Source organism: Medicago sativa, chromosome 5 (assembly GCF_051527215.1).
Source record: "Medicago sativa cultivar Bolivia chromosome 5, Bolivia_mono, whole genome shotgun sequence".
NCBI classification, from domain to species: domain Eukaryota; kingdom Viridiplantae; phylum Streptophyta; class Magnoliopsida; order Fabales; family Fabaceae; genus Medicago; species Medicago sativa.
In genome coordinates this window covers 62,454,525-62,478,222 of record NC_140753.1, presented here as the reverse complement: position 1 = coordinate 62,478,222, position 23,698 = coordinate 62,454,525, and the positions used below count along the sequence as shown (strand labels likewise).

At 30.8% G+C, this 23,698-nt stretch overlaps 2 protein-coding genes and 1 long non-coding RNA gene across 5 annotated transcripts; 2 read left to right on the top strand and 1 right to left on the bottom strand.

The window, feature by feature from the left end:
- Positions 1–2,918: 2,918 nt before the first annotated feature.
- EMB2762 (CCAAT-binding factor) lies at positions 2,919–11,212 on the bottom strand. Of its 2 annotated transcripts, none has more exons than XM_085708953.1 (14): positions 10,721–11,212; positions 10,530–10,603; positions 9,972–10,033; positions 9,780–9,831; positions 9,338–9,438; positions 8,839–8,888; positions 8,534–8,635; positions 7,542–7,600; positions 7,286–7,460; positions 6,114–6,287; positions 4,560–4,710; positions 4,078–4,135; positions 3,848–3,953; positions 2,919–3,458 (listed from the first exon to the last, which is right to left on the bottom strand). In XM_085708953.1, exons 1-14 carry the CDS (start codon positions 11,186–11,188, stop codon positions 3,255–3,257), a joined length of 1,836 nt encoding a protein of 611 aa, XP_085565079.1. In that variant the 5' UTR covers positions 11,189–11,212; the 3' UTR covers positions 2,919–3,254. The 2 variants fall into 2 exon arrangements, with proteins under 2 accessions (XP_085565079.1, XP_085565080.1); XM_085708954.1 differs by having other exon boundaries at positions 8,839–8,876.
- Positions 11,213–15,371: 4,159 nt separating this feature from the next.
- Positions 15,372–17,875, top strand: LOC146923840 (uncharacterized). The gene is made up of 2 exons (XM_085708951.1): positions 15,372–15,761; positions 17,514–17,875. Exons 1-2 carry the CDS (start codon positions 15,419–15,421, stop codon positions 17,705–17,707), a joined length of 537 nt encoding a protein of 178 aa, XP_085565077.1. The 5' UTR covers positions 15,372–15,418; the 3' UTR covers positions 17,708–17,875.
- A 2,844-nt stretch (positions 17,876–20,719) lies between these two features.
- On the top strand, positions 20,720–22,353 carry LOC146923839 (uncharacterized). 2 transcript variants are annotated; one of them, XR_015009914.1, is made up of 4 exons: positions 20,720–21,190; positions 21,671–21,766; positions 21,856–21,971; positions 22,127–22,353. It is a non-coding gene; the product is annotated as an uncharacterized LOC146923839 (long non-coding RNA). The 2 variants fall into 2 exon arrangements; XR_015009913.1 differs by having other exon boundaries at positions 21,856–22,353.
- Positions 22,354–23,698: the final 1,345 nt, after the last annotated feature.

Genomic DNA, 23,698 nt, shown 5'->3' with positions numbered 1-23,698 from the left:
CACGCTATATGATTTCAATCATTTGTCAGTTGTTGTCACTCTTGAGAGTTTTCGTATAATAAAATTTTAATAAGAGTCTCACCCAAAAAAAAAGTTTAATCAAAATATGGGTTTTTCTAACCTGTGCAAGATTGCACAGGATAAGGGGTAATTAATGCACCCACTATTATAGGTTTCTCCGAATCTTATTAATGACCAAATCTTGTAAATTGATTTTTTTTCCTTCTCTCCTCTCTTAGAATTTTTCACGTTTTATTCTTGTTTCATCTCTCCACTGTCAGTAAAAGACCCATTCTACAAACACACCAAAGCTAAAAATTATTATGCTATCACGTCACTTTCTTCTTCAGCTAAACATTATTATGCTCTCACGTCACTTGCTGTTATATTGGTTAGTGTAGTTTGAGGGATCTTCATTTTTTATGGAAGTGTAGTTAATGGAGTCCAGTTTTTGTTCTATTGTCAATTTGAACACCATAATTTTGAACACCATCATTTTGAATTTGGTTATATTGTTCATTTTAAACACCGTCATTTTGAATTTGGTTATATTGCTGTTAATTTAAACACCGTAGTTTTGAATACCGTCATTTTGAATTTGGTTATATTGTTGTCAATTTGAACACCGTAATTTTGAACCTTCATTTTGAATTTGGTTATATTACTGTCAATTCGAAGAATATTGGTGTTTTTGCATGGAGCATGTGTCCTGGGAGTGAGTTTTATGTGGAAAAAAAATTGTATTCCACTGCAAAAAAGTGACAGAGTAGTTCAAAAAAAAAAGAATCATAAATGCGTAAATAGAGGAGAGAAGGAAAAAAATATTGTAGTTAATAAGATTTGGAGAAGAAAAAAAACATGAAAAAAGAATCAAGAATAAAGAAAAAAACATGAAAAAAGAAACAAGAATAAAATATGAAAAATCATTAACAAGAGAAGGGAAAAAAATCAATTTTTAAGATTTGGTCATTAATAAGATTTGGAGAAATCTATAACAGTGGGTGAATTAATTACCCCTTATCATGTGCAATCTTGCATAGGTTAGAAAAACCCTAAAAATATTTATGTGGAAACACATGTCATAAAACTTAATTTGATAAATTGTAATAAGTTGTTTAAACAATAATTGTACACGTATTGAGCATTTATATATTCATTAAAAAAGTATTGAACATATATATACAAGTGAAGAAAAAGAAATGATATTTGAACTACCGTTTTTTGACAACTTTTGTAACTACTTTCTCTCTTATAGTCACGTTATGTCTTTACTTTCTTTCTCTCTTGTTTTGGTTTTTGTGACAACTTTTCTATAAGCTCCATTTACCCCATTTAGGGTCTTGGATGAGTGACATATGGAAAAAAAAGGTTTCAATGGTTCAGATTAAAAATAAACAAAACATTATTTATTTTATTTAAAAAACAAAAAAAAGATGTCACACGCGCTTCTCTTCTCTTCTTCTATCGTAAACCAGTCTTCCACAATCGTATTGCTCACCGCCATGCCTTCTGCCGTGGCCGCCGCCATGCCTCCCGGCGCCGCCGTCGATCAAACACAGCATCTCTTCTCTTCCTCTCACCGCTCCCTCTGCCCTCTTCACCGACCATCAGATGGAGATTCAACAATTTGCATTCTGACTTTGTGAATAGGATTCAAAACCCAAAAAATTGAGTTTGAGTCATATGTATTTCATATAACGGTTTCAATTTGCTACTTGCGTGATTTTTAGACCATTTCAATTTGCTAATAACGTGAAAAGAGTGGTTTTTAACTGTGTGATGAAGAACACCGTATCAATGATAAAAGCCGTGCTTCTTGATGTCCATGGCCTATAATCATCAAGTTAGTAACTGGTTGGAGAATGTTCAAGGCATGAGATTTCACAGAGATAATTCTGCCACTTTTACCCTTGCTTATTCCATAAATGTTTAAGGCATGAGATTTCACAGAGATAATTCTGTCATATAGTTTTAATAATTTTTTTCAATATTGTTACATATGACTTGAAACTTCACAAAGATGATGGATTTCAGCTTTTACACTTTATTCTTTTCCTACACCTGATAGGTGAATGATAAACTTGACAAATTGTTCATTGTTTTAAAATCATTATGTTAAAATTCTGTTCTTGAAACAATTTAAATGAGAATGCATTACTAATACCTGCATTTTTTTTTTAAATTGTAAGAAATGGTGATGTCTGGATCAAACACAACAGTAGTTCAATGAAACCTTAGTCTCAGATCATGAAGTTTCATTCTTGACCAGACAGCAAAATAAGCTAATAATTTGCAACAAGCATGACCAGTTGAGTATAAGTGGCATGTGAATGAGTTGACACCGACTCAACAAGAATCGATGGTTGTTGGTGCTGGTGAGAGGGGAGACGAAGAGATTCTGAGGGAAGCTCAAAGGAGAGTGTAACGTTCACGTATAGACAAGAGAAGCGCGTGTTTCTCCTCTATTTATTTTTTTTTAATTAAAAAAAAGCTGATGTTTTGTTTATTTTTAATCTGAACTGTTGAAACCTTTTTTTCCACATCATTCATCCAAGTTCCTAAATGGGGTAAACGGAGCTACTGGTAAATGGAGCATACCCGGACTCTATTTAACCAGGTCTTGGAGTTCGATGAATTCTCGTGTGGTTACTTTATGTACAGCAAACTTCCAAAACGATTTTCACCATCTCGAGAATGTTGGGGCATGGGAATGATTTAAACAACATACTTTTTGTTAGTATAATACAAGTAAATAAACTAAATAGGACAGTAAATATTTGTACTTCCTTTCAATCCAAAATATTCTCTCATTGTTTTATCTTTTTTCTTCTTAATAAACAATATAAATAGAAAAATCTAAGACAATCAATAACTCACAATTTCTCATGGAGAATTAATAAAGACTGCAAAACTGGTAGTTTGGGTAAACACTTATCGCCACCATAGATAAACTACAAATAAATAATACGTTGTGCGATGTGCTCCAATAGTCTTCACTACTATAACAGGAGTATGGATTTAGGTATAACTTCAACATAAACTACCCTCCGCTAGACGTATTACTTCTTTTCTACAAAAAAAAACCCTTACAAAATTTACCATATATCTCAAGTATCTGCAGCTTAATTTGAAGATCAAAATTTTCACCGGGGCATGCCTTTTTTCTTTCCCAACAGAAAAATAAAAAATATAAATAACATATCTTTACCAAACAAACATTTTAATTTCACAGGTGATCAAGTCATGAATCAGATTCACTGACACTCAATTCGTTGTCTTTTAGCGGGGCTGTGTTCCTGGTCCAATAAATCTTTAGCCCCGTTCTCATTATTGTCGATGATCGTTTCAGAATTTTCTTCACATTTGAAAGTCCAACCAGCAAAATCATTCTCTGAAAAGAGAGAGGATGGAGTTGTTTTGTAGAATGCTAGAGGAACCTGCTTCACCCTCCGTGTAATCTGCAATGGTGCAAGTCGTCACCAGAAGATACAAGGATGAGTATGAACATCTCTTATCTTTTTAAGATTAAATATATTTTTTTCATCTCTATACAATTCATAAAATTTTATTTTTGTCCTACAAGGAGAAAAGTTATTTGACCAGTATACAAAATACAAAAATGTGTTTTTATTCCTTAATAAGCCACTGATGAACGACTAAAAACACATTATTTATGTCAAATGTGTGGACTAGAAAGAGAAAAAAAAAAATTGCCAATTTTATAGAAATTAGAAACATATTTCTTGTAAAAAAGAAAAAGAACTTTTTAAACCATTCTCTTATTATGCAAATTTGGTGAATATAAGGCACATTACTATAAAGGACGAAAAACAAAATGGTAATTCACCTCCGCTCCAAGTATTGTTGCATAAGAAGCAGCACTAAAATCACCAATATTAACTTCCCTTGTTTTTGCTCTGACTGTCAAATCAGTCCCAAGAGACAAAGCAAACCTAAAAGCACAAGTAAAAGCATATAATGTTTAAGGTATCATGTCAAGATCGACAAACAAAGATTAAATACAACAATGAAGGAAAGGAAAACAAGGAGCAATGCGCCAAAGATCAAAACACTTACCGTGAGACAGGAGGACAGTAGTGGTGGAGAGCAGTATCAATTTCCCAAAGAGAGCTTCCTGCTCAAGAAATCTTCATCAGCAAAACAAATAAGGAACAAAAATAGTTGACTTGTGATATACTATGTGATCCAATATTGTAAGCTATAAGACGCAATGTTGATCCTAATGTCATGCTTAATTTGTTTTACTTTTGTTTAAGAAACATCAAACAAACAAGCAAGCATGCATTCATGTAAGGGAGCATATCAAGAGCATAAAAAGAGCTGACCTTGACCATATAACATTAACAATACATGTAAAACTAAATGGTCAAAACTAGCTCCTCTTACCTCACGCAATATGTATGTATAGTTATAGTACACAAATTAATGAGATAAAAAAACACAATCATACAGTTTTCCAATTTTCTCCTGGTCTGGTTTAGGAAAAATAACACACTTCAGGTTATATTGGGCAATAGACAACTTAAAGAGATGCTTACTCATAGCGCCTGACTTCATAGGATCAGATTCCTCAATGTTAAAATGGTCAAGGCCTGATTTCTGGCAGAGCTTTGCACCATTCTGAGCATTATCCAAGTTAGAAGCAGTCTCTTCGTCTGTTCTTTGTTCAGTGTCTTCATTAACTTCTTCCTGTTCAAATATCAGAAATTAGCTCTCCAATTAAACGGAAAGAAGGCGGTTATTTTATTACACAGCAACATATATCGTACAAATTTGCCAGAGCAACAAATTTTGAAATTTAACGCAATCAAAAACACCCAACTTGATTAGGGATAATAACTAACGCCTCTATTTAGTTTTCAATTGCAGTTCTGTAAATTATATCTAAATGTTGGATGAAGCAAGATGTTGGCTAATTAAAAAGTTCCCAGACAGAACCAATAGTGACATCAGACAATATGACGGCTAGAGTAAAAAAGAAGCAAAAGAAGTTGTAACTTCATGTGTTTCATGTCTTTCCATATAAGAGATCGGACAGTAGTATTTTGTACGCCATTTAAGTTAACAAATCTTTCTTCCAATGCCTGCATTTCTCTTATCATAGTAAATGTTGACAAATTGCAGCCATGGTGGCATGGCACCATGGATTATGGCAGTGCTGATTCTGTGCCAGGCTTCCAGCTTCCATAGGCCACAGAGCCTATTACATCCTCCATGTTTCCTCCTAAGCCAGAATTATATTGCAGATTTTTGTCTGGCCTACACAAATCTGCAATCCAACAGCTGAGTTTCAAAGTGAGCCACCTTAAACCATCCTTGAACCAGGAATCCAACCAATCTCCTGGCTCTACCAATAGAAACCTAATTTGAGAAACATAGATACAGCAAACAACAACCAAGCCTTAACCCAAGAAGTGGAGTTCGCTACATGAATCAAATGACGCCAAAGTGTTCTATATAAAACCATGTCTTTCTCCAACTCATTAATCTCTAGATCCTTCTTAATAGCTTCTCCTATAGTTTTTCTAGGTCTTCCCCTACCTCTAGTGATTTGACCTCCCTCCATCAGATCTACTCTTTTTACCACAGAATCCACAGGTCTTCTCTCTACATGCCCAAACCACCCAAATCTAGTTTCTACCATCTTTTCTACTATAGGTGCTACCCCAACTCTCGCTAATGTTGTAATTTCTAATTCTATACTGTCTAGTCTTACCAAACATAGATACAAAATGGCAATAATTCACTATACAGCCATATCACAAACATGCAAGTGTGCAACTATTTAATACTTATTTTATCTACTGAGTGTAATAAATAATCTACTGAGTGTAATAAATAAGTATTACTTTAACTGCTACTGCAATGATACCGAATAAGATGAATAGAAAAGTATTTCCTGAACACAGCATATATCATTTTCTAAATGGAAAACTTTACAGAGAACAACAGATTATGATTTCATGATCAGTCCTCTGTTCTCTTGACTTCGTATATTTTCAATTAACATCTCCAAGATATATTAATCCAGGAAACAAAATTTACTAATGAAGTAATTGCAAAACAAAATATAGAAACAAGACTATCTTTACCCGGTGCACCAAACAGTTGATCGAAGGATGTCTACGCAAAATATTGTGAACCAGAGCTGTAATAACCAATGCACCAGAAGGTGGAACTGAAAGCAACAGCCTACTCAATTTCTTTGCAAATGAGGCAGCCAGGTAAGCTGGAAGAAGGGGTGACTTTAGGCAAGAATCAAGAAGCTGCAAAAAACAAATTGCATATTGTCAGAAAATGAAGGACTTTTGCATATGTGAATATTTTTTGTGACATTCACTCTAGTACTCTTTCATTTGAATACCTTTTCATCATCACTAGATAACATTCAATGTTTTGGTTTTCCATTACAGAAACCACTCAATTAGCCTAATTCACTATTTCTTTGGGGGTTTCATTGTCCACTTCGAAAAGAGAGGTATAATATGGGGAATATATTTCGTAACAATCACTCTAGCACTCTTTCATTTGAATAACTTTTCATCATCACTCCATAACATACAATGCTTTGGTTTTCCCATTACAGAAACTACTCGGTTAGCCTAATTGACTATTTCTTTGGGTTTTCCATGTCCACTTAGCAAAGAGAGGTATAATCTTTGCTTTTTCTGTATAGCAATAGAGGATGCCTCAATCGCATTCCATATCCATCTATGCGCCAAATAGAAATTTTTTATCTTTTAACTCCCTCCCCGACAAAAAACATGACACTTTCAAACAGAATAAACGTTTATCCGATAAATTAATTTTGCAGCATCAATGTTCAAAATTTCTCTCTAATCAAACTAGACTCGTTGCAGAGTGCAGATGTAAAACACGCAGCATAACTCACAGCAGATTTATTCTAGTTGGACCTGATTGGACCTAGACTAATTGGACCTGATCATTGTTGCAAAAAAAAGTTTTATACTTCTTCCGTTGCATATTAACGATGTTGTGTTTAGTGAGAGTTCTAGAAGTGCAAATTATACTATAGTCCTATTCTTGTTGCATTGTTGGAACTTAAATCATCTACACATTTTACACGCCAGCATGCTTAAATTGTTTTATCCAAACTGGCATATTAATGTTGCATTTAAAATATAATAACTTAATAAATAAGCAACATATCTTTGTACAACTGAACTGATAGCATTATTTTTGCTTGATATTCCCCATTGGTTAGTTTTACATGTATATAACAAAGTCATTTTATAAGCTTTACCTGGAAAAACCTTGCACGATGTTTTGCCATGAAGATAGATGGAACTAATAGTGCATAGAGTTTTTCATAAAATTTTGGGTATTCCAATCCATGCTGGGTCATTAGGATATAAAGGCTATTAAGAGCCATCACGCTGACTACACCACCTACATCATACGACCTTGTCAAGAAATCACTGCACACAAAAAAGCAACACATCAGATTCAACATCTAGTTACCATAATAAAATGTCAATTTCTGTAGCACAGGTGTTTACCATAACATGATGGGATTAGACAGATGAGGAATCACTGCTTGGTGAAGGTTTACAAGAACCTAGTAAAAAAGAAAATGCAAAATCAAAAGGGGGGGCAACTTATAAGTATAATAATGTAGTTCCATTCATATTAAACAGAACATAAAAACAAGAATGTTAATTTACAATCACCCCCAAAACAAATAGAATTCACTTTATATCAAACATTCATAAAATGAATCTAGTCAAAGTTTGTGTATTGTTAAGAAAGAAGAAAAGATAAATGGTATATCCTTAGACAAAATACATGATGGGGATTTACGGCATCGATTGATCCATGTAGCCAACCCCGCCAAGTGGAGAAATGTTTGGTTAGTGTTCTAATGAGTCTATTGACATGTTTATCGATAATCGATAATTTATGTTTAAAACAAAAAAGTCAAACTGGGGCTATTGTGTGACCAGAAGGTCACAGGTTCCTACTATAGACCAACAATGGATTTGACTTTGACCTTGGAACCCTGCCATGACAGGGGCTTTAATAGCAAAAAGATATCCACATTTCAGGACTACTACCAAAATGTTATATCAAGACTCTAGTTCACACAGCCACATATATACACGTATGTACAGTTGTATTCAGGTGGAAGTAGCTTGAGAAAATTTTCCTACATTCATTCCTGTTTACACTTTTAATGACAAAAATACCACATTGATTTCACTTGATTTCTTATTTTCAAAGATTTGTTTAGGAAATGAAATGAAAACAAGGTGGCATATATTAAAGTAAGAAATGAACAAAGAACAATTTCCCAAACCAAACAAACACTTAGATATACAGTTCATGACTTACACTACCTAGAAATAGCATATCTGTAAAATATTACTATTACCATAGTGTCATATATTACTAAACATATTATAGCTTATAGCTTAATTAAAACATGAACATCAATCTCCAGAATATAATGGCAACCATACTGAAATTTCAAACACATACACTTGCAAAATACCTCTTTGAACACATCCAATGGAAGTGGCAACCTAAGATACGCAATCCAAGCTTTAGTAAATTTTAACTTCATCTTCTTCGCAATTCTGGCTGCAGACAATACCTGTATGCATAACAATTATGTAATGGATATAGAAAAGTGAAGATGTAGACAGATAATTACAGCAGTTCTGAAATGAAAAGTTTTTTTATGTAAGAACAGAATAATTTAACAGAAGAAAATTACAATGTAATCCAAGGATAAAAGGTCCTCATTAATGGGGAAAAAAGGGGGAGCAACATTAACGAGTACGGAATAATACTTACATTATTGTTACGTTTCTTGGACTTAAGCTGCTTATCATCTGCATCCACATCTACAGAAAGCATTTTATGATCATTTTATATGGAAAATTAACCAAATTACAAAATATAAATGTACACTTTGATTTTTCCATAGAACAACAAGAATAACCAAAAGCCTATTTAAGTGGGATCAGCTATAACCAAATTACAAAATATAAATGCACGCTTCCATTTTTCCTTAGAACAACAAGAATAACCAAAAGCTTGTTTAAGTGGGATCAGTTATATGGATCGATCAAAGCTATAAAGCTGTCACTTATTGGTTCCAAAGATACTTCTTACTTGATCTAAACAGAAGTATTTTACGCAATTTTCTAAAGAAAAGTAGAGCGAAATAGTAAATAGTGCATTACATGCATAAAATATAGAACTCAAAAGGATCAAGTCAAGATCGCCAATTGATTATGAAATATAAATTTGTAAAAAATTTAGAGTCTAAAAGTGACAAGTAAGCAGTCACCTGATACACTCCACATTTCTAAATCAGATGTATCGTCTGATTTTTCAAGAGGGGGAATATGTGATATGGTGTAGTACATATTGTGGATGATGCACTCGGTACTGCAAAAGATACATTTACAAGTTATCAATAGAACTAAATAAATACATTTTCAAGAAAATTATACATCTAGTTTCAAAACTAGGACCAGGTCTGCCTAGCAGAAAAATTAGAGATGTTCTGCCTAGCAGAAAAGGAGGTGATGTTTTCTTGCATTATACATTGAGTTGCAAAGCTAAACATATTGCTTATAGCATATTGTATGACATGGCACGCAATTTTTGTCTATAAAAATATAAAAATATGAGATACAAATCATTTAAGACCAGCTATGGTCATCTTCTTCTCTTTATAAAGGACATGAGCAAGAATAAAATTAACCACTGGCTAGAGTCTTACTAACCTTGAGCTTAATTGACTTTCATTGGTGCCATCTGCGCTTGCAGTTTTATCATCTAACAAAGATAAGTAAATGTTTTATACAATGAGAATAACCAAATATTTGGAATTGAAAAGAACAGATAAATTTCTTGTCTGCAATTTTGCATGTCAAAACTTGAAAGATTAAGAAAAGCAAGCTAAGGATGAAAATCACCTGAAACATCTTTTCCCTCCAAATTTCTTGTGAGCTTTTCTAGGCTTATGAATGTAAAATAACTGAAAGTAACAAACTAATTCAGTAAAAAAGATAAACCCTGCATATGACACGATTCATGAACTCAACACATACATGCACAAAACAAAACTAAAATAGGGAAATAATAAAACCACCAAATAACACGCTGACCACTGTTGTCAAACGCAGATTGCAGAAAATAGCTGTTCATTCAAATTCCCCTATGCAACAGTGCTATAGTGCCTCTATTTAACAACACTTTTTACAGTACTAAATAGCATATCACGGATAGCGGAACAATAGTAATTTTGTTCAAATTCCGCTACGCTATAGCATTACTAAGCTATAACCGCTATTTAACAACATTGACGATGACAAATTCATCCTAAGAACTTCCCTTCCATAAAGGCGCTAAGCAAAAAACAACACACGCTGTACATTGTCATCACACTTTTATTCATTATTAAAAGTTAAGAACTAAAAATACAAATTCTTGGTTAAAAAAAATCATATAAAAAGGAAGAATAATAATCATACCGAACATCAATATACTTGAAATACTTCGATATTAGTAAATCAATCAAAAATTCAGCAGAACTAGTAGAGTGAATCTGCAAAAAGCCAATAAAATCAAACTAACAAATTAGTCAAAAAATCAAATTAGTCAAACTATATAATAAAAATAAACAAAATTAACATTACAATTAAAATAAATAATAATAACTTACAATACTACGGAGAATTCTGTTATATAATGAAGAATGAAATGCTCCACCATTAGCAACCTTAACAAACTCCATCAAAGTATCAAGCACAACTTCCTTAATAGTTTCATCGCATTCATCCGCCACAAGACAATCGATAAGTGATTTGAGAAACTCGTCGAACTTCGAACGGAGCCACGTGAGGTAAATGAATTCGGATTGATCGGAACCAGAGGAGGAGCTGGTGGTGGTTGCGGTGGCGGAAGGGAGTTGAGGGAGGAGAGGGAGGAAGAAGGAGTGAAGAGAGAGAATCGATTCGAGGATGTGGTGAGGTGGAGAAGAAGGGGAGATGAATGTGAGGAGGAGAGGGAGGTTGTTGATGTGTGAGGCGGAGGAGAGAAGTTCTTGACCTAGGGTTTTGATTTCAGTGATGCTGTGTTGTTTTGGTGTTTTCTTCTTCATCTTCTTCGTTTTCTTCATTGCAGGTTCCATGGTGTTTTTTTCTTAAGCTTCGATAATTCGATGCAGAAACGCGCGTAGGGTTTTACAGGGTTCTGTGAGGAGAGTTTGGTTGGGTCTTTTTTGGGCCTGGGTTAATTCTTGGGCCATTTTTTATTTCGGACAAGCCCATTTTATTTTTTACTAAATGATGTAGAAAATTGTTCTTTACACACTTATAATTTGCTCACATGCACACTGAACGATAGTTAACTATCGTTCATATACATATTGAGTCCCAGCGGTTCCTAACTATGGTACATAGGTGAATGGAAGTTAGCTACCGTTTGCTGCTAAATGATAGTTAATTGCCATTTGGGATATTTTTGTCAGTTTAGAATGGTTGAGAGCAAACAATGATTGTCTAAAGAGCAATTTTCATTGATGTAACCATTTTTTACACTTCTTTTAAAATACTTCAAGTTTTGGAGAAACTCAATGATAGGATAGATTTTGATCTTATTTAAGAACTCTTTTTAAGGGTGTATCAGGATAGGTGAATGACTTTGGTATTGGGTTATAGATTTAAAAATGGGATTTGCTAGAACACACCCACTAGTTTTTATGTGGGAGTGTTTTAGCAAGTTACACCTTAAGGTGTATTTAACTACTTTTTAGTTATAACTTGCTAAAACACACCTTCTAAAAAATAAGTGGGTGTATCCTAGCAAATGCCTATAGGAGTTGCTAACATACACCCACTTATTTTTTAGAAGGTGTGTTTTAGCAACATTCACCTTAAGGTGTATTTAACAACTTTTTAGTTATATTTTTGCTAAAACACACCTTAATAAAATCTAGTGGGTGTATCCTAGCAAACCCCTTTAAAAATAATGATTTTAACTTTGTATTTTTAGAATGATTTTTATGGGAACTTTTGCTCAGAAATAATAGAAGTTGTTTTGAACTTATTTGGTATAAATTTAAAGAGCAATGCTATATCTCTAGAAAAATAACATTAAGAATTCTTCAAGAATAAAGAATAGCCAATCACAATGCACTATTTGCCACAATTCAAGGAGGCGTGGCTGAAAAATAGGAAGTGGACAAATAAATCATCCAATTAAAATTTGCCAACTATTTCTTGAAAAATTCTTGAAGCTATTTTTCTTGAGAAGTAGCATTTTCCAAATTTAAAAGGGTAAGTTTGACATTCAAAAACTTAGACATTCATTGTTAGCCATTTAGCATATTTGGCATAATAAAAATTGCATATTCTTTCAAAATATGTGTTTTAAATATGATTTTTATGATAAACTATTCAAATTTTCTTCTCTTTTTTGTAAAAATTTTATCATCCAAAAAAGATGTAGCGAAAAGATGAAACACTTGTTTAAACCAATTTCTCATTTGAAGATTTTTTTAAGAAAACATGTGTTAAAATAATTATAACAAAAATATGTAACACTATTAAAATAATTTTAAAAAAAACTATAATAAACTAACCCTGGTTTTTTAGATGAGAAAGGATGTTTATTCAAAATTAGATTTTGCTGTAACTCTCTTTTGGACTCCAAGTTTATGAAAGAAAAGGCATTGGTCTTTTGTATGGTATTCATTGAACTTTTGAACTTATTTTAATAAAGGTAAAATTTAATTTGGATTTAAAGTATGTATAGAATAATGGATAGCATGAAGAAAAAAAAGAATAATGGATAGCATGAAAATCGATAAGGAGGAGAAAGTTGAATATGGGTTATCAGTTTAAATTGTAGAAGTTTTTTATTTCACATTTTTCAATATTAAGTTGTTAGTTTGATTCCAAAAAAAAGTTGTTATTTTGTTGGTAGCAACTTTTTTATTAGCAAATATTAGTATGTTACGTGTTATTAATATTTTTTTTCTTCTCATGATTCGAACGCTAATCCCTTTCTCTTTACCTCCTTTAAACTCTTAGCTCGCCCAACTAAACTACTCATCCTCCCGTTTGATGATAAGTATTAGGTCCAACCACAATTTCTAAGAGGAAGAATTTAGTTTTGTAATGTTAAGTTCCTCATACTTTGGTAGAAGTAGATACATATTTGACTAGTTTTTAAAACTGTGACGAAGATATCAATTCCTTATAATATTGATTGTTAATGATATGTCATGTATTGGTTGGAGTATTGTAATATTAACATTTAATTATTATTTTTTTAATTTAATCATGAATCTCTCATAGTTTGCAACACTCACGCATCTTGTGCACGACTATTTATGTTAGACTTCGATCTTGTAAAACATTTGATCATGATTATAACCGATAACTTATACAACTATTTAATGAAGAAAAAAAAAACTTATTTTAAGCTCTACCGAGTCTTATCGGGTTCTCGATGGATCAACAAAAATCACCGGACAATACTAATCAAAATTGTGTCTCTTTTTGTGACAAATTCATAAGAGGCCAAGTTCCTCTTCCAAGGCTAGAAAAGATGAACCTATTAGAAAATAATATTTTTAAGATTAAATTACAAGATGGTGATCGTTTGAAACCTCGATGTTTCTTGGATGAAGGGGTTGGAGAAGGGTTATGAAAGCCACTTCAAAGAGGCATTGATTATCAAGCTCTTGGGCAAGTCCATTGGTTATTTTGAGTTGATGGATAAACTGAAGTTATTTGGAAAAATTCAGGTGGACTAGATATCGTCGTTATATGACATGGATGCTTTATGGTGAAGTCTAATATGAAAGAAGTGTACGTCTATCACAGGTTTCACCTAAGTAATTTGGTGATTCGAGTTAGTGTCAGAGGTTTAGCCTTTGCATACAACTTCATTCATAAAGGGTATCCTTTGCTCTATTGACAGTGAGTGTGGGAGAGATTTCTGAAGCCCTTTGCATGTTTAGAGTTATGACATTAAAACATCATAAAGAAAAAAACCATGTCAAAAAAAATTGAGCGCACGCATTGCCTAAAAAAATGGCACCACATGTTTGATATGAAAATGCTCATCATTATCAAATGTGTACGATTTTTTTTTATGTGATGGTACGAATTGGTAAAAATTAAGATTGTGATTGGATGTTTGACCCGTTATTTCATCAACAAAAAATAAAATCAGAAATGGTGTGGCTTCTCTTTCTATGAAAAAACTCACGTGTGTATTCTTGTCGCAATTTAGTTTTTTTTTTGTTGAGAAGTTGTCACAATTTAGTTTGTCACGAATTCTATCAGAATAGGATATGAGATTACTCATTTGATAAAAAAAAATGATATTTGTACAAACATTTTTTGATAATTTCTATGACAATTTTTTTATCTTGTACTTAAATTATGTTTTTACTTTCTCTCTCTATTGTTTTAATTTCTGTGTTACTACCTCATTTTCTTTGCAAATTTATGGTTGTATCAAAAGTTGTCATAAAAGTAGTTATTCAAATTACACAACTCTTTGATAATTACAAAGTTATCTGACAGTTTTTATAGTAGACTCAAAAATTTGAGTATATTGGTTTCTTTAAATTAATAGTTTAATGTGTTGTGTTCCGAAGAAAAAAAAACAGTTTCTATCATCTATAATACAAAAATAACTTCTTAAAAAATATATATATAATAATTAAATCTTATTATTTATCAAAAAAGTCGAAGAAATAAAAAAAAATTGGATTTTATTTTTATTACTCATAATAATGAATAACGAGTATTTTTTATGATAAAATGTAAAAAAGAATTATGATTTTTATAAACAATGAAGTAATGTTTTTGCTAATGAAATAATAATTTTTAAAATATTAAAGTCAACAAACAACTCTTTATTTCATAAAAATGTTTGTTAATTTAATACCTCCTTCTGTCCTAAATATAAGAGAAAAATATTTGTTTAGGTTCGTTTAATAATTTATGTATCTAGACTATAATATACACAAAATACATCATTTATTTAATAAACCTGAAGGAAAAAAAATCTTCTCTTATATTTAAAACCGGAGGGAGTATTAATTTGCGAGGGTACCATAAAAGCTTTCATTTATCCTGCAATTTACAGTTTTTAGTATTTTTTGACAATATAAATTATTTTTCCCTACCTTTTTTTCTTTTAAAACAAGGGAGTGGAAGAATATTACAATATTATTCTTTTCAAAATTTAAATGCCCGTATTAAAAATATATGGAAAATTAAACAGAAAAGGATTCACAATCTTATTAAATGGGAGAGGTGCAATGTCTTTTTTATCAATGTTCATGCATTATTCTACTATATAAACTATAGGTTAGTGAACAATCATCACACACACAAACATGATTTTCATTATTCCTATGTCCACTAGGAAACGCCGAGATACGGCGAATAAATTACGCAAGCTTGAGAAAGTGGTGGTGTGCAAGAACATAGATTGGAGAATTGATGATGAAGAGGTGAAAAGTAAGAAGAAGAACAAGAAGAACAACATCAATAGGATCTTGATATCGATCAATATTGTGGGTAGCTCGGGACCATTAACAATTGTGGTGAATGAGGATGATGTTGTTAGTGATGTTATTGAGAAAACTCTCAAATCTTATGCACGTCAAGGGAGATTACCCATTTTGGGATCTGATGTCACAGATTTTGATATTTACTGCTCAAATGATGTCTCTGATGGTAAGTTTGTCCTTTATGATTTACTCTTCTTTCTTCTTCTTTTTTTCCCTTCAACTTTCAATTTTCAAACTTTGATATTCAATAATTTAAGTTGATCAATAATTGTTTCAATCAATCAAGAATCAAATTTTGATGCTTTCAATCTACTCGATATTTACTTAAACTTGTTAATTTGCGATATTAGATTTTATGCACGTCAAGGGGGATTGCCTATTATTTCTCCGTCATTTTGGATCTTGAAATCCCAGCTTGTTTGGAATTAGCAAAATGTTGTAATTATTTTTAATATTGATTATTCTCAATAACTTTGGTTGTTTTAGGTTGATTTTTATTATTAGGCGTTTAGTGATCAAATTCACACACTTTATCTGGAGAAATGAGAAATTTGAGATTTGAACACCGATCTCTGCAAATAACGTCACTAGTAGCTATGAACTTAGCTACATTTATGTCCCTAAAATTATCATTATATAATCATTCAATTTTTTATGATATGCTTATGAGCTGTTTTGACTTATTTTGTGAGTTTTAACTTATTTTGTGAGTCATTGAAAAAACTTATATGTCCACAAGTTTGAACTCAACTGATAAAAATATCGAAATTATTATGTCAAATGTCATGACCGGAGTTTTTACTTGGTAATGTCATTTCATCTATCTTTTTTTTAGTGGTGATGTCATTTCATCCATCTAAAAATACTCATTTTATGAGATAACATATTGGTATAACTTGTTTTCAGGTGTAGTTTACTCTCATTCTAATGGTAGAAACAATTAATGCGTCATATATCGATAAATACTGAATAAATTTACAATTGATTTTTTGTCAAATGTTTTTGGTCTAAATTTTGTACTGAATACATTAGACTTGTTGAATATTTTTACTTATAATTTTTTTTATACAAATTTTTACTTAAATTTTATTATGGAGAAAATGAACAGCAAAAAATATATTTGGACCTCTAAAAAAAATGATGACGTAGTTTTATTTGAATTTGATTTTTGTTTTATTCCTTCTCTCTCTCAACTAATAAATCAATATTTATTATAGATGCATATTTATTTATAACTTATACATTTGTCTTTGTACAATGTATGACTTTTTTTATATGAAATAAAAATATCATTTTAGGATAACTTATCTGTATATTTTTTTTATTTGTATATTTATTTATAACTTATACATGTGTTTTAGGGAATACTGAATAAATCTTTAAAATGAATAAATTTACAATTGATTTTTTGTCAAATGTTTTTGGTCTAAATTCTGGATCGAATGCATTACTTAGTTGAATGTTTTAGGGAATACTGAATAAATCTTTAAAATGAATAAATTTACAATTGATTTTTTGTCAAATGTTTTTGGTCTAAATTCTGGATCGAATGCATTAGACTTAGTTGAATATTTTAGCTCATATTTTTTTTGTTCAAAATTTTAGCTCATATTTTACTATGGAGAGAATGAACTGCAAAAAATAAACAAATTTTTTTTGGACTTCTAAAAAAAAGGTGATATCGTAGTTTTAATTGAATTTATTTAATTTTTTTTCTCTCTCAATTAAATCAATATATATTCTAGATGTATATTTAATTATTTATAGTTTATACATGTGTCTTTGTACAATGTATGGTTTTTTAACATGTACGGTTTTCTATCCAAAAAAAAAAAGGTTTAGAAGTTTGCTTCTTTTGGAGATTAATTATAAGCTAAGAGTTATTTTGGGTTTATTTGTTGGAACATTTTTTTTACAGCTCTAAGGCCATCGGAGCCTATAGGATCTTTTGGGACAAGAAAATTTGTGCTATGTGAAAAACCACCATCTCCAACAAAGACAGAAGCAAGATCAAAGATGATGGCTCAAAAGGGAAGTGGTAGATGGAAATCATTAAGTTTCAAAAAAGTTCTTTCAGCACTGGAATGTGTATCTATTAGTGGCAGAGCTTAGTTTTCTTTAGATCCATAATGTATGCATTTTACAAAAAGTTCATTTATCAGTATTGTTAAGAAATAAGTGACTTTAATTCTGTAAAAAAAAAAAAAAAGTGACTTTCATGTTTGGTTGGAATAATAAAATTTTTGAATAAGAAATAAGTGATGAATGTTTTTGGTTAAATACTTATTTATGGTATTTAAGAAATAAGTGACGAATGAAAATAGAGAATGTTAAAATAGTTTTTTTTACTGTAAAATAGAAAACTTTTTTTTTACAAAGATCGTTAAATACTTTTTCTTTTTTGCACAAAAGAGGGCAAAACCCATAAAATAAGAAATAACTACGAAATTAAGTGAATATTCATAGACATACAAGCTTTGTGAAAGTTATTTTCGTTGTAAACAACATTATCCTTAGTACTATTGTTTTGTAGAAATCATGGAACTTATGATGTTTTGCGGAAAACATGAAACTTTGGCATGATACATGCGTATTTATGAGTGATGATATAATCACAACATGACATGTGTATTCCTGAGAAGTTTGTGTGCAGTTTAGTTGCGATATATATACTCCGAATACAACGAATTTTTCTTTCATGAAATATCACAAATAATTTTTAACCATTGGATGATGCTTTGGTTTTCATCTGCTATGGTTTGTATTTATTTTTAAAATGCAAAAAACAGTTACCCTCCACATATATGTTCCTTGTTTCGCAATCCATTTGTGTTTTTTTTTTTTCACACTATATAGCAACCCTATAAAAAAAATTCAGTGTACGTGAAACAGAAACTAAATTTACAAAATCATTCCATGCGACGGAAAATGAAGAAGCTACATGTAACTTACAAGTGTTGGCAATCACTTGCATGATGATTGTGAATGTTCAGGAGGTTACGATCCTCTCCATTTATGATTGTCTCGATTTCTTCTATTTGGAGGGATAAAATCACAAAGAAAGTTTGAAAAAATATAAAATAATTAATTATGGTGGTACTAACTTAATGGTAGGACTATCTATTTTATGTGTCTATCTCTCCCTAAATTGCATATTCAATCTCTTTTGACAAATAAAGAGGATCCTTACTCATGTTCAAGTGGTTGTGGTCTTTGCAATTTACACCATCGGTCAAACTTGCAAGGCTAGTTTATATAGGTGTATAGGGATGAAGTTCATGCACATCACAATGTGTTGACTTTCCTAAAATTGTTTTACTCATTTCTCCCCTTGTACAAAGCTAGAAATTAGATATCCTTCCAACCCTATTACTACATACCACGTCTCATTGAACCATTTGACTACCCACTCTATGAACTTAGTATATAAACTATTCTCTCTCCGGTTCTATTTACAAGAAACAATTGAATTTTTAGGTTCATTTAATAATTTATGTACCCAGTCTAGAATATAGACCACATACATCAATTATTCAATGAATTTAAAAAATCAATTGTTTTTTGTAAATAAGATCGGAGAGAATTGTTTTTACATTTGTGTTTAAGACCCCAGAGGTTGACTATTAAAGTGTCTTGCATTGTGGGTTGATATAATTGAGTCAAATTTACTTATTTTAAGTGTTGAAGTAATTTTTCTTTGTTCTTTTAGCATCTTTTGACAATTGTAACCAATTTTCTATATATAGAGGAAGAAATATAATGAAAATGATAACTAAAAATTACGATAAAAAACTATTCTATAATCTTTACTCAACAATTTATTTTCTCTTTTGTTCTATGTAAATTCCATAATATAATTAAAATCCCTACTTGAACGAGAATAATTCTTATTCTTGTAATTCTCCCTGAATATCCCAATTCCCATCTCAATCGGTATCATGAGCCTTCCATTTGGAGTGCATCTTTGCTCCATTTACCAAGCCTCCATTTATCCCTTTTCTATACCAAATATTTAAAAAATAAAATAGCATGCAAGTGGTTGGGTCTGTGAGATTAGACCCTTATTAATTCATCGTTGAATCAAATACCAAATATTTAAAAAATAAAATATTATGAACTTAGCAAGAAGAAGTACAAAAAAAATTTCTATACCCCATAAAGTCCACAATGACATATTGTAACAATGGGGGTATGCATACATTACATCCTTAAATTCATCTTTGATATTCATCATGTGGTCTAATTAAACATGCACTACTACAAAATTGGGAAAATATAGCGCCTCATAAATAGCGCTTTTAACACTAAAGCACTATAAATTAAAACACGGAGGTCTTAGCTAGCGCTTTTTTGAAAAAGCGCTATCTATCATTTTAAGTATATATAGCGCTTTGTATTGAAAGCGTCAGTATAGGTTAAATAAAAAACATGATTAATCGTATATGACACTTTTTATGAAAAGCGCTATATATAAATCAACCTTAAATAGCGCTTATAGGTTAAAAAAAGTGCTATTGTATGCTTGAGAAAGATAGCGCTTACAGGTTAAAAAAAGCGCCATTTTATTTAACTGATTTAATGTACATTAACTAACAGGTCCCCTGTTCGATCCCCTGCATAGCATATTTCAAATATTTTTTGAATTTTTTATGAAAAATGGACTGTATCTTTCAAAAAAAAATGAAAAATGAATTGCACTAACAAAGCACACCTTTTTTAAAAAAAATTTTGGTACAAACCTTTTTTAATTCTTTTATCATATATATAACAAACTAAATCTAAACTTTTAAAAAAAAAATAAAACATATCTAAACTTTTTTCCCAAAAAACAAATCCAAACTAAAAAAACAAATCAAATGTCCTGGTCCCTCTAAATCCTACTTTTCCATAAATCCTACTTTGCAGGTTGCGTTTTTTGTTTTTTTATTTATATTTGAAAAAAAACGCTTTATACACTAACAACAAAGCGTAACTTCTTTTTGTTATATACTCAAAAGTAACAAAGAATCCCAATTTTAATGGAAATCCCTATTTTAATGCATCCTAAAGATAAAATAAAAACTATAACATAATTTTCATGAAGTTTGCATTTTTTGTTTTTTTATTTATATTTGAAAAAAAAAATGCTTTTTTTTTTGTTACACAAAAAAAACGCTTTATACACTAACAACAAAGCGTAACTTCTTTTTGTTATATACTCAAAAGTAACAAAGAATCCCAATTTTAATGGAAATCCCTATTTTAATGCATCCTAAAGATAAAATAAAAACTATAACATAATTTTCATTAAACGTATTTTTTAAAGCAATTAATAACATAACCCAAAACTACTTTACTCAAAACTTTCATTAGATCGTGTGCAGGCAATTCAGTCCAGAACCACCACCTCTATCGATTCATTCATCACCAACCACCTATATCTATCAATTCATTCATCACCATCACTCGATTCCTTCGATCTATTCCAAAACCATAACCGTCTCTTTCGATTCATTCCAGAACAACCACCTCTATCTCACTCATAATTGCGGTGCATCATATTGTCGCTGCCGTCGTCCGGTTACATCTTTTTCAATACTCAATTCTTCATCTCAGGTACCATCTTCATTCTTTCCTTACTTCAATTTAACTCAAATATTCTTTAATTTTTTCATATTTTCATCTGGATATTTTAGGTTTTCAAGGTTCAAACTAAATTTAAGACTACACTGTTAGTGACTAGGATGAATTTGACAATCGAAAATTCAAAATTTTTTTTTGATAAATAATTACTGAAATTTGACAATTGTTTATTAAAGATTTTGGGTCTAATTAAACTCTACACAACCAGTAAGATGAATAATTTTTCTTTTGGTTCAAATATTTTTTTTATATATATATAAACAATAAAACTTTTTGTGTGTGACTAGAATTATTTTCTAATAAACTAATTGAATGATGTGATAATATGATATACACTATGCATATGCCTTTTGTATAACCTACTAATCAATTCCATAATCATCCATCGTGACTTCTACATGGCATACCAAATAAACTAACTTATACAATTACTTATTATTTTATTTTTTGTAGTGTCCTCGCCAAGAAAATGGTATAGATGTCGGGTACTTTGTGATGAGGTTTATGAAAGATATTCTCATATCAAAACTGAATGAGATTCCAAAGTTGGTATGTTTTTTTTATATTAAAGTATAATATCTATGTATAATTAAGTTTATTAAGTAACATGGTTATTTTTAATGTTATAATATATACAGTACATTGATGGTTTCAAGTGTGTGACATACTCAAAAGATAAACTAATATAAATCTAAGAAGAATGGTGTCGGTTCATGATCATCCTAAAAGTTATATGATTTTTTTTTATAATAAGGTGAGTTTAATGTTTCTAAATATATTTGCTAGAAGTGGTAGTTGTTTTAATTTATAATCTTGCTTTAATTTGTACTCATGATCAGTAGTACTTTGAATTTATCTCTAATATAATATAGCGTTATTGCTTAATGGCGTTTTCTGGTATATATTCAGGTGGAGGAGAGTGAACGAAATTTGGAAATGAATGATGATTTGCATGCTTGTTTTGGATAAAAATGTTGAGAAGACCAAGAAGATAGATGAAGATTGCATGATACCATAGAAGATTTTGATCTTTATGTCAACTAATTAGTTGTAACTCTTAGAGATATCCATGTTACCATATTAGAGGCTAAACATTTCTGACTTTTATGTTATATATATACATACATTTTTTATGATATGGTTATGTTTTATTTTATAAATAATAGTCTCAATTATAATGTGCCTAAATTATATACATTTCCCTTTAAATTTCAAACTTATATATATATATATATATATATATATATATATATATATATATATATATTACTTTAAATTAATAAAAAAAACGCTATCTTGATAAAAAAAAAAAAACGCTATCTGGAAAGGAATTTTTTTTTGACAAAAATAAAATAAAATAAGTGCTTTTCCTAGCGCTTTTTTTCCTTTATAAAGCGTTATCTAAACCTATTGTTACATAGCGTTTTTAAAACAAAAACGCTGCTTTTAAACTTGTCATAGATGACGTTTATTTTTGAAAGCGCTATCTAAGGAGAACCTTTGCTAGCACTTTTTGACATAAAGCGCTATATAAACCCTACTATAGCTAGCGCTTTATACAGAAAAAAAAGCGCTATATTACCTTTACCAGCGCCATTTACAATAGCGCTTCAAAAGCGCTACCTAAAGCCAAAAAAAAGCGCTATATAAGCCCATTTTTGTAGTAGTGATGCCACGTACACCGTTTTGCTTCCATTACAAAATTCTAGCTTTTGGATGAAAATTGAAGTTGAATAGTATAATTGAAAAATAAAATAAAATTAAAAGAGAATAATAATAATAATAATAATAATGATGATGATGATGATGATGATGATGATGATGATGATGATGATGATGATGATGATGAGGATGATGATGATGATGATGATGATGATGATGATGATGATGATTAGGTGTATTCTATTTTTATTTTTTTAGCAAATGGGGGACAGAAGAATATGCGACACCGAAATAGATTAAAACTTAAAGAAATTGTAGGGGACATAAAATCATATTCAGTGGCTTAGATTTCCATCGGGTTGTGTTTAGCAGCCATCATGCACGCCAAGAAGTTCACATTTTGATTTAATTGCAAACAAATGTTTGATGATTAACAAAAGTACTCCCTCTGGTACTTATTATAAGAAAAAGTTGATTTTTTAGGTTCATAGAATTATTAATGTATCTTAGTGTAAATATAGACTAGATACATCACTTACACAATGAACTAAAAAAGTCAATTGTTTCTTATAATAAGGATCGGAGGGAGTATTTTCTAAGATATGTACAAAAACATGCTTCAATTCCTTCTTCTTGACACGTTCAAAGCCTACTTCCTTTTCATGTTTCTACATTTCTTATTCTCCTCCTATTATTCATCACAATTCAAAGTTAAATCAATCTCTTTTCCACCCCACCTTCAAGGTTAAGATCCAATGATTCATCTCCATTAAAAGCTAAATCAATTTTTCCATCTCAAGTAGAATATTCTAAATTAAT